The sequence below is a fragment of the Penaeus vannamei genome, chromosome 37 (genome assembly GCF_042767895.1).
Source record: "Penaeus vannamei isolate JL-2024 chromosome 37, ASM4276789v1, whole genome shotgun sequence".
NCBI classification, from domain to species: Eukaryota; Metazoa; Arthropoda; class Malacostraca; order Decapoda; family Penaeidae; genus Penaeus; species Penaeus vannamei.
In genome coordinates this window covers 11,310,421-11,322,365 of record NC_091585.1, presented here as the reverse complement: position 1 = coordinate 11,322,365, position 11,945 = coordinate 11,310,421, and the positions used below count along the sequence as shown (strand labels likewise).

Sequence of the window (11,945 nt, the reverse complement as noted above, 5' to 3'; positions counted from 1 at the left end):
TCCGGCGGTCTCCTCTACCCGCCCACAACGCCCGTGGCCCCGATTTCGTGCTTAATCACTTGGCTCGCGCTCCTTTCTTATTTTTATATTCACACTTTCTTCTCCGCTTTCTCTTCGGCCTCCAAAATTCCCTCCTTTTCCCTACCTCGCTTTTTTCCTTCTCCTTCCTGTACACTCTACTTTCACCCTTATCGCCTTCGCACACAATGACGATCGGCCTCCTGACGGGGCAGCAGCGGCCCATTCTGATGTCCCCGCGGTGGACGATCACGAACCAGGTCTCGCTGCCGACGGGCTCCAACTCAGCGCCTGACCGTGCGGCGAGGTACATTCACGCCGTTCAGTTCCTCTTCATCGCGACGCTCACGCTCAAGGACCTCTTCCCTCCTGACGAAGGGAGGTGAGTGAACGGGTATTAATTTCGCTTTTCCTCTCTCTCTTTCACCTTTTCAGAGCGGACGAGACTGATTCTCGAGCACAGTATCTCCATGAGGTAGGGTCTCAGCCTCAGTCGCCACCGCCGTCAAAGGGTCTTCCGGAACACCTGGAAACTCAGCACCACAACCCCACAAACTCTTGAAACAAACTGAACCCCTTAAAATCCCCCCCCCCTCCCCAATAAAAAAAAACTACGCTAGAGCCCTATTTCTTGCTCTGTCTGCCTGTCAAAGAAAAAAGACCCCAGAAGCCCCATTTTTCGCCGTCGACCCCCCCGTCTGGCGAGGATGACGTCCGAATTCATCCTGTCGAAGCCCTTCTGGAACGTGGCCAACACCCTGGTCCTGCCGGTGCTCTCCGACGACAACGGCGACGGCATCCCCAAGCTGCGCTCCCTCGTCTCGCTCTCCCTGCCCATCACCATCTTCCTAGACTCTATCCTCGGGGAACCGCCCTCGCCTGCGTCCTCGTCCGCGCCCTTAGGGAGGAGGTAAGGAAGGAGGGGCTGAAGGAGGGCGCTTGGTTGAGGACGCGCAAGGTAAGGGAAAGGAGGAGGGGGATGGAGGAAAGGAAGAGTGTTGGGAGAGAAGTAGGAGAATAAAGTTTAGGAGGCAGAAGAAAGGGTCGATGAAAAAAAGAAAATGGTAAAAAATGGTTATGAAGAAAATTGGAAAGGTAGGGGTCACAGAATCTAAAATTTAGGACTATGAGCTCAGCAGAAAAGGAGGTAAAGACTGCCAATCAGAAGGTAAGCAAAAAGTATACCTAACAAGAAAAGAAATTGATGCCTGGAATTCATTCTCCAAACAGTAATGCAACCTTTATTCATGTGCGATTTTCTCAAAGAAAATTCATATTTATAGATCCTTCATTTTTTTCTGATATAACCTTCGTGTGCCTATCTGTCAGTCAGTCTGTCTGTCTCTGTCTCTCTCTCTCCCTTCGTCCCTCCCTCCTTCCCTCCCCTCCTTTCTCACTCTCTCTTCCTCCCTCCAACCTTTCCACACCCCTTCAATCCTCTCTCTCCTTCTCCTTCCATGCCCTTCTCTCTCACTCACTCTCCCTCCTTCCCCCCGTTCCTATCCCCTCAACTCTCTGTCTCTCTTCCTCTCTCCCTCCCATCCCACCTTCTCATCCTCTCTCCTTTTCTCCCCCCCCTCCCTTCCCAACCCCTCAACCCTCTTCCCCCTTCTCTCTCCCTCCCACCCTTCCCATCCCCTCAACTCTTTCTCTTCTTCCATCCCTCCCCTCTTCCTAACCCTTCAACCCTCTCTCTCCCTCCCCTCCCTCCCCTTCTCCCTTCCACTCTCTGTCTCTTTTCCTCTCTCCCTCCCTCCCTCCCTTCCGCACCCCCTCAACCCTCTCTCCCTCCCTCCCTCCCTCAGCGGCGGGTCTCGAAGCCTCGGCGAAGACCAGCTCAACATCTTCCACTCCATCGAGGACTCCCTGGCCAGCCTGGGAGTGGACGGGCGCTCGTGTCTCCTGCGGCTCATCTGCGAGCTGCAAGGGAACGCCATCGGGAGGTACACCGTGGTCGGGGAACTGCTCACCCTGCTCTTCACGTGGGTTCGAGCTCGGCGCCGCTTCTGTGGCGCTTGTAGCTTCGTTGCTTGTTTGTTTGGTTGTTGATTTTAAATTTTGTTCATTATTATTATTTCATTATTTGTTACTATGATCATTACTATTATTTCATTGTTAATATCATTACTATTATTATTATGATTATCATTATTATTGTTATTATTATTATTATTATTATTATTATTATTATTATTATTATTATTATTACCATTATTATTATTATTATTATTATTATTATTATTATTATTATTATTAATATCATTATAATAATTATTATTATTAATTTTTTTTTTGCATTACTGCATTCTTCCTATTCTTGATTATTTTATGTTCATCGCTGTTATTATTATCTGTCATTATTATGATTGATGTAACGTTTGTTGTTATCATTGTTATTATTATCATTATTATTATTATTATTATTATTATCATGCAACGCTCACCCCCCCTCCCCCTCCTTCCCCACACAGACCGAAGCCCCCCTTCTAACCCGCCCTCCTTCCCTTCCATCTCCCCCTCCCCCCTCCACCCCGGTCATGCAACGCTCACCCCCCCTCCCCCTCCTTCCCCACACAGACCGAAGCGTGGAATGAACGACTTCCTGCACGACTACATCGAGGCCGAGGACGCCGGGAGGGACGGCGGCGACTGCGCGGCCAGATACCAGTCCTGTCCCTTCTCTCTGACGGGGACGCTCGAGAGGTATCGCCGGTATATGGAGGTAAGGGAGAGGGAGGGGGGGGGAGGGGAGAGAGGGGAAGGGGGTGAGGGATGAGGAGGGGTAGGGGTGAGGGGGGTAGGGGTGAGGGGGGTAGGGGAAAGAGGGGGGAGGGGGTGAGGGGAAGGGGGTGAGGGGTGAGGGGTTAGAGGAAGGGGGTGAGGGGTGAGGGGGGTTAGGGGATGAGGGGGTGAGGGGGATAGGGGGAGGGGGAATGAGAAGATAGAGATGGGAAGGAAAGGGAAAAGGGGGAGGGGAAAGGGGTAAGGTAAGGGGAATGGGGGGGGGGTGAGGGAGGACGGGAGGGGAAGGATAAGGGGAAAGATAAGGTGAGAAGGAGAAGGAAAGAGAGAGAGGTGGAGGGAGAGGCGGAAAGTGGGATGAGACTAAAAGGGAGAGGGAGAAGATGAGGGGAGGGAGAGGATGAGTGAGGGAGAAGGAGAGGGGAGGGTGGGATTGAGACGGTAGGAAGGGAGGTGAAGGGTGAGGATGAGTTGGAAGGAGAGGGTGAGGGCGAGAGGGAGAGAGGTGAGGAGGGGGAGAAGGGGAGGGGGGAGTAGAAAGGGTGGGTGGGGATGGGTTTAGGGGTGAGGGAAGGAGACAAAAAAGGGTGAGGAAAAGGGAGAGAAAAAGGGAAGCAGAGGTAAGGAAAAGGGTGTGAAAAGAGTAGATGAAAAGGGAGAGAAAAAGGGAGACAGAGAAGATGAAAAGGGAGAGAAAATGGGAAACAGAGAAGGTGAGGAAAAGGGAGATAAAAAGGGAGAGGGTGTAACTACGATTGAATAGAAATATTTTATGTTTAATGCGATTTACTTCATCTTCTTACACATATGTGGAATTCGCTGTCGCATAATTTCCCGAAAGATGAAATAATGGAATTCAGTGTGTTTGAGTGCATGTTTACACATGTATGTGTGTGTGTGTGCGCCTGCGTGCGTGTGTGTGTGTGTGTGTGTGTGTGTGTGTGTGTGTGTGTGTGTGTGTGTGTGTGTGTGTGTGTGTGTGTGTGTGTGTGTGTGTGTGTGTGTCTTTGTGCATGTGTATGTATATATATATACATACACATACGTACATACCTATGTGTTTTTGTATATATGCAAATGTACCTATTTATCAATTAATCTACGTATCAACTAATCTACTCATATATAGATTCCTAACAACTGAAACCCGACTCACTTCCCCAGAGCGTGTCCTCGATCGAAGACAAGCCAGCGGACGACTCCCGCCCCTTCGCGAACACCATCGGGAACGACCACTTTGCTCTCCCGAAGGTCGTCGTCAACTAGCCAAGTGAAGTCGTGGAATCGTAGTCGTTGAGGAAACAAGTGAACGTCGTGGCGCTGATGGATTCTGGGTTTTTGTTTGATTTGTTATGTACATGTTTTTTGGCGAGGGGAAGGGGAAGGGGGGGGGAGGGCACTATTTACATCACGTGGTTATGATGCAAACCCAAAAGTAGAGACAAATGATGACAACACGCATACAAACATACGTATATCTATCTCTTTATCTCTCACTGTCTATCTCTCTGCAAGTAAGCCACATAGGAATCCACTTCCACACGAATTATGAACCGCAGACACCATAATCCACATTCCGGGACAGACGGCAACACAATAACCTTTTTGCCACACTCATCCTGGGGGAACACACACAATACATTCCCAGGGTGAGTTATCGTAAATACTATCGGACGGTTTGCCAAAGCTGTGCGAGGTCCGACCAGGTGAATATTCATTATAGGAACGTGAATATCTGTCAGTCTAGACATGCAGATATATCAGTTTAGACATATATATCTGTCATTCTAGACATGTATATCTGTCAGTCTAGACATGTATATCTGTCAGTCTAGACATGCAGATATATCACTTTAGACATCTGTATCTATCAACATACCTACCGGACAGATAGGTAAATGTAAACAAATATGCATTTATTTCTATGTATGTCCGCATGTATGGACATTCACCGGGTCGGACCTCGCCCACTTCAACAGACTCGCCGCATATCTTCACAAGAACATACCCTGAGGGAGGGGAGCAGAGTGGAGGACGAGAGTGCAACTGGACAGATATCTTGTTACTATCTGTTGCTCAAGATTTGTATTTTCATGCTATGCCTGTGTATAGCAAGTGTCGTTTAGTTTAATGTTTAGTGTTAGTGTATGGGGAGCACGAGCTGTTTTCATGGAATAAAAGTCTTTTTATTGAAACTGACTTTTCTATGGCGTTTCCTTTTGTATTGGCAAAGGTAAATGATATTGTTACAGCAATGAATAATAACAGTAATCTACATTATGGAGCAGTGTTGTCCAAACACGCCTAATGTACCCTTTATTATCTTCTTGTACTGTTACGTACCCCCACCCTACCCCACCCCCCGTCCACCATGGCTAAACAAACCGTTTTAATTTGGATAATGCAAATAATATACTAATCATAAAAAGACTGCATTGGAAGAGTGTTGGTCAATAAATTCGAATTAATACAATAATTAAAATGATTCATAGAACATGTGATATTTCTGTTTGTGTGCTGTGTTCCTTGTTCGTTCATGTATCCTTATGATCTATGTTGTGTACCCCCATGGATACGCGGAACCCAGTTTGGACAACACTGTTATACACACACATTATTTATATATATGCGTGTATATATATATATATATATATATATATATATATATATATATATATATATATATATATATATATATATATATATATATATATATATATATATATATATATATATATATATATATATATATATATATATATATATATATATATATATATATAATGTATATATATATATATATATATATATATATATATAAATATATATATACATATATATATATACACGTGTATTTAAAGATACACACACACACACACACATATACATACAGACCATCTATGAACAATGACGACAGAGTAACACGAAATAATTTTGAAAATAAGAAAAATCAGTGTTTTCTAGTGAGCGATCTCTATTCCTCTACCGCCTGTCCTTTCCGTGTCATTTCAGTATTTCCTCTCTGTCATTTCTTGTTTTTATCTTTATCTTCTCCAGTTCTTAATAGCTGACGTTTTTATTCTTCCGGTTAATAATATCAACATTTACGTTTGTCTGATCTATCAACTTTTGATTATATCGTATCATTCTTCCACTTATTTTTTTCAAGATTAGTAATGATTCCAGCAAGGTCATCTTACCTCAATCCATCTACCTCAAAGACCAACTCTCGGACCCAAAATGACACCATTATCCACTTCCCGTTCTCTACAGACCCTTTAGCTCTTCACTTTTGCTGAACTCCACATTAGTATGGCCTTCCCGTCTCCCCCTTGCTCTCTATTGAAGTCAGGGCCGGATTTAGACCTTGGGGAGCTCGGGGTACTTCTGGGAGCCCTCAACATAAAGATTATATTACATACATTTCATGCAAATGAGTGACTGAATGATGTGAATGAAAAACTGCATTTACGGGAAGAGAATGGGTTGGCTGTCGACGAAAACTCCAACTTTTGTTTTTCTCAAATTTATTGACGGTAAGAATGACTTTGATTACAATTTTCAGTTTGTAATATGTCTGCCTGAGTGATGTGTTAGTTGCAATATTTGCTTAGGTGTTAAAAATGCATGTTACTCTACTAATATTTTTTGCATTATTATATTATTGTAGATTCATTTGTGATAATGATTTATCGATTAACACCGTTTACTAATTTTTCTCAGTATTTCAGCGTTATCGATTTATTGTTATTGAAAGAGTGGAGCACTTGAAATAGAAGGGGTCGCCTTGCCTTTCTATTTCCTGTTGCCCCTCACATATTTTGATTATTTTTTATAATAAAAGCAGTTCTATAACCATTACATCAGTTTCTTTTATATATAAAGGAAGTTCTTAGCCTGTGTCAATTGCACCTTATGCCTTCTACAACTCAGGCTCTCATTGTAGTTCCTCTTCTGGCTTTTGTAAGTAGGCCAACAGCATAGAGAATTCACCTACTCCTTCTCAGGTCATTCCTGGTTGACATCCATGAGGCGTACGGAGAGGAATGGATGAGTGCAGACTTCTGGCGCACACTCCTCGTCTCTTCCAGTCCATACTTAATTATGAAGGGTCCATGAATTTCATTCGTTTAGCATATGAACTTCTCTGATAGACTATACTTAAAGAAAATAAATGTATGCGTTTCTTACTTGGATTTTGACGGCTTTTCAAGCTTTGTGATTATTATTATTATTATTATTATTTTTATATATAATGGAGAATATCTACAGTTCCTTGACCCTTTAATGTAGTGTTTCCAGCAGACCCACACGTTCCTCTCCACTTTTTTGTATTCATGTGAAATTATTTTTCTATTTACATCGTAGCACTGTTTAGGGAAACCGGTTTTACTTTGATTAAAACGAATGAAATTAATACTACTTGCGAGAGGTATTTACCAAAGTTATTAAACATTTGGTTTAAAGGGAGAAAAAAAAATGTATACAAATAAATGTTTTGAAAATATGGTATATGATATTTGGATATAACCATGAGACTGAATGAACATATTGCAAATCTAGTGTACCACTGATCCCATGATATGCAGTTTCACAAACTAAATACAAAAATATAAAGACATGGTATGTACATTTCGAATTCTCAAAGTAATGAAATGTAAGGACACCCTCAAGTAAAGCAATCAAACCAGAACATCCACAGTTCCACAAACTATCAAATTATTGAACATGAAGGCATTACCCTTAAATAATTTAATGAATTCTCATAATAATGAAATGGAGACACTTTTTGAGCAGACGACTTCGCGCCCCCCTTATATCACCCCTCAAGGCCCACTGGGAACCACTGCTTTAGAGTTATTATCCCTACCATTTTTCTTGATCTGCTATGCATTACTCTCTAAATTCGTAAAATATCTTATTTTTCTTCTTTGTGCTGACGACACCTACATCGATTATAATCAATAGTTTTTTTTAACTTTATATGAATCGGTACTGATGTCTTTGCGTTACCTTTCCTTTCCATTTTAATGTGACGATTTTTGGTCTATCCTTAGTACTCTACGTGTTTTCTACTTTCCTTTGGCTCTACCATTTTTAAAAATCTTTTCCTTATATCTCTATATCACCATTGAAGTATTTAACTACATTTATAAAGTCTAAACCCTTGGAATATTGCTACGACAACTTTTTCAGTGTTGGCTAGTAGTATACTTATGTTAATATATACATTTCACATCGTTCTTTTGCTATGCTTTGGTTGTTTCACTGATACTTTTCATTTAATTTTTCATCTTGTTCATATTTCTATTTTCCTCTCTTCACACAGTGTATTTTCTCCCTGTAAAGAATTTCTAATATTTTTTCTTCTCTATCGCAAATCTAATAAAAAAAATATATCACGGATATACCTTGCAACCAAACCAGCAATATCATAAAACCAGAAGACAAAAACACTAACAGTATTATTGAGAAAAAGAAGCTTACCTGAACCAGGACACTTCTCTCACCTGCCGCCTTTGGGAGTCCAGGGGCGTCCGGGTCAGTCCGTTTCCTCCGTTTTCTTTAAAACATTCGCCCGTTTTCTTTCAGAATCTGCGCTGTTGACAATGGCGTTTGGCGCGTGTCTGCGCTGCAAATGGGCCAAAGCTGGGTTGTTTGGGACAGACACCTTGGTTCAGATGCGTTCTGAATTCAATTTTTTGTTACTTGCCTACGTATCACTTGTCTTACAGCTTTTTAGGTTCTTACTTGCTTACAGATATATCATAATTAAGTTTATATATATATATATATATATATATATATATATATATATATATATATATATATATATATATATATATATATATATATATATATATATATATATATACATATATGGGTATTAGGGGTCAGTAAAATCTGAGGAAAATTAACATTCATGTTAATATCTTTTCAGACCGTGTGCTTTAAACTTTATATATATATATATATATATATATATATATATATATATATATATATATATATATATACATATGTGTGTGTGTGTGTGTGTGTGTGTGTGTGTGTGACAGTCAGATATGATAAATAAAGTACATTTTACACATTGCATGAAAGTTACATGTGTGTGAATATTTCTGGGGTTCAGAGCTATATGAATGTTCACACACACACACACATTCAAGTATATATATGTATACATGCATGTATACACATATGTATGTAATTATATGTATATATGCATGTGTGTGTATATGTGTGTGTTTCTATGCATATATGTATATATCTATATCTATCTATCTATCTATCTATATATATACATATATATACACATATATGTATGTATGTATATGCATATATGAACAAAACATACATTTATACATATATACGAATATAAATATATACATGCACACACACGCATATATATATAATATATATATATATATATATATATATATATATATATATATATATATATATATATATATATATATAACACACTCGCACACACACACACACAAACACATACACACACACACACACACACACACACACACACACACACACCCACACACACACACACACACATATATATATATATCTATATATATATATATATATATATATATATATATATATATTTGTGTGTATGCATGTACATGTATTATTCTTTGTTTAAATTCTTAAACTTATGAAGAAACGATTTCAGATATTGGTTTGGGAGATAAAAAGTTTCAGGAGAGTTAGTTTTGTTGTATTTATGTCAGGTGAGGTGAAGGTATTCCGAATGCCTGAACTATTTACTGAAATATGTTTTAATCGTACGAATCAGTAATCGGAAAAATAATTCCAAACCCTTTTACTTACGTCGTTAGTTTTCCCGCAACGCATTTCCTAAAGAAAAAAAGATTTTTGCATTTTCATATCTCTTTGGAAATGTGCAAATGAATCGCCACTTGTTCTTTCCACGAAGGGATAATGACAATACGAATCTCTGATAAATCTCAAGTCATACCGCTATTACGCAACTGATTCACTGTCCGAAGGTTATATAACTCAGCCCAGAGTGTAAACCTTTCCGCGGTCGTTTCCGGCTTCTTGGAATGCAAGATAAGTGCATTAAGTCATGCAACTACATCGCCTTGTTGATTTGCATACGGACATGGGTCTCATAGAGATTGGCAATAATTAAAAAAAAAAAGTTTTCTTCAGAAGCTGTTACTCTGTAAGGAAGGTCATGGTTGTGCGCCTATGCTCTAGGTACATGACATAGCACAATCGACTAATAGAGTCCTTTTGGGGAGCAGATGTGTAAACCCACCATGAGTTCTCTCCGTAAACAGAAATGAAAACAGACGATGAAGCAGAAATTCATTCTGATACATGAAATGAACGCTCATGGTACTGTCGACGATTTCATGAGAGAGAGAGCTTAATATTTTCTATTCCTCGCAGGATAGTGTTGATAACGTGGCCTGGATCTCACAGTGAGAGCAGTCGGTGACGTCACTCTTGGAGGCGTGAGGAGGCGGAGACTTTTTCATGACGTCACGCGAGAAGTGGGCGGGGCGGAGAGTGGGCGGAGCAAGTCGTGGCGCGAAGTGTGATCTTGTGTCGAGACTCAGTCAAGCTTTAGACAGCTTGTAGTTAAGAAACACGACCCAGCAGCGCAGGAAGGTGCTGCAGCCGACTTTTTGTGTATCGCGACGTTCCCACAACCTGTAAATTCACAACCTCCAGCAACACGCCCTCCTCCTCCACCTGTATCCCATCACCACCGTAAAAACAAACGGGAAAAATCAGTGGAACGCCAACCCAGCCAACAACCCCCGAGGCCTCCCCCCCCCCTCCCCCAAAAGCCCCAGCAAAGCAAAATGGTCCTCGTGATTCCCTCGGACCCTATCATATCCCGGCCTTCCTGGGGGGCGACCTTCAAGTTCAGCGCTCCCATGGCCGAACCCGCGACCCCAGGGGGCTCCTCGGTCGCCGTCTGGGGCGTCGTGATCCCCATCATGTTCTTCTTCGATTCCCTCTTCAGCGCCAGGGAGGGGGAGGCGGACGGCGCCTTCAGGTGAGACGGGGTGGGCTGGGGGAGCCTGCCAATGTTATTTTTATTATCATATCATTATTATCATTATCATCATATCACCATCATAAATTCATCATCAACATCATATCACCATCATATCATCATTATCCTCCTCCTCATTATCATCATACTGTTATTATTTTGTTTTACCATTGATGCTATAGCTGTTTGTTATTATTACTATTATTTTTCTATTGCTATTTCAGTTATAGTTATTATCATCATTTTTTTTATAAATAATACTAGTCTTATTTGTTATCACTGCTACTAAATTTACTATAATATGTATCATTATCATCATTACCATCATGATACTGTGTTGTGTAATTATTATCACCGTTATCATTACTTTAGATTACCTTTATTTCACTGTCTTGATATCGTCATTCTGTTTTGGAGTGCAGGTCTGCCATATTGATAAATATGTTAAATAACTGTCAACGAAATTAATCTAAAAAAAATAGGTATAAGGAAAGTAATATTGAGTATAATGATTGTTTTGAACAAATTGAGGGTAGCAGTAAATTAATTCATCATGTAGCAACAACAATAACATTAATCATAATAATAACAGTGATGATAATGATAATAATGTGATGATAAGTTAGAGCAACAATACCTTATACTGATAGCTACGATAGTAATGTCAGAGGTGATACTAATATCCACGATACTGATGAAAATAAAAGAAATAAAAAATACTATATACCGATTCTCCAAACTAATAAACCAAACACCGCCATTCCCAACCGCAGTTTAAACAGTCTTCTGCGAGAATGGTCGTTGGGCGATGAGGACTATGACGACTATTTCGACGACGACGACGACGAGGAAGACGACTCGTGGGCGTGGGAGGACCAGCAGGCGTGGGCGCTATCGTGGGTGGAGGAGTTGCTGTCGTGGCAGGGGCTGGACGGCCATGCGTGCGTCCAGAGGTTCATCTGCGAACTCCAGCACAGGACGATTGACCAGTACAGCGTCCTGGGCGAGATCATGTCCCTCCTCTTCCGGTTTGTGTTTGTTTTTTCTTTCTTTTTTAATCTGTTTGTTCTGTTGTTATCCTTTTATATGTTTTTTTACTATTCCATTTTGTTTGTTTGTTTGTCTTTCT

The 11,945-nt window shown here is 40.8% G+C and overlaps 2 protein-coding genes across 3 annotated transcripts in view; both read left to right on the top strand.

Moving 5' to 3' along the window:
• LOC113819159 (uncharacterized) lies at window positions 1–4,105 on the top strand. 2 transcript variants are annotated; one of them, XM_070115259.1, is made up of 4 exons: window positions 1–400; window positions 1,824–2,000; window positions 2,596–2,740; window positions 3,925–4,105. In XM_070115259.1, exons 1-4 carry the CDS (start codon window positions 207–209, stop codon window positions 4,024–4,026), a joined length of 618 nt encoding a protein of 205 aa, XP_069971360.1. In that variant the 5' UTR covers window positions 1–206; the 3' UTR covers window positions 4,027–4,105. The 2 variants fall into 2 exon arrangements, with proteins under 2 accessions (XP_069971360.1, XP_027227200.2); XM_027371399.2 differs by lacking the exon at window positions 1–400 and adding an exon at window positions 457–928.
• Window positions 4,106–10,352: 6,247 nt separating this feature from the next.
• The window catches only part of LOC113819161 (uncharacterized), a 2,492-nt gene continuing 899 nt past the window's right edge, over window positions 10,353–11,945 (top strand). The window contains exons 1-2 of the mRNA XM_070115293.1: window positions 10,353–10,816; window positions 11,590–11,844. Coding sequence (XP_069971394.1) covers window positions 10,620–10,816; window positions 11,590–11,844 — 452 coding nt within the window. The 5' untranslated portion in view covers window positions 10,353–10,619. The remainder of the gene's footprint in view (window positions 10,817–11,589; window positions 11,845–11,945) is intronic.

Bases quoted from the DNA above. Each gene is read 5' to 3' on its own strand.
- LOC113819159 (XM_027371399.2), top strand. From the start codon at position 726: ATGACGTCCGAATTCATCCTGTCGAAGCCCTTCTGGAACGTGGCCAAC. The intron at 929-1,823 runs GTAAGGAAGGAG...TCCCTCCCTCAG, and splicing joins TCCGCGCCCTTAGGGAGGAG to CGGCGGGTCTCGAAGCCTCG. The intron at 2,001-2,595 runs GTGGGTTCGAGC...TTCCCCACACAG, and splicing joins CTGCTCACCCTGCTCTTCAC to ACCGAAGCGTGGAATGAACG.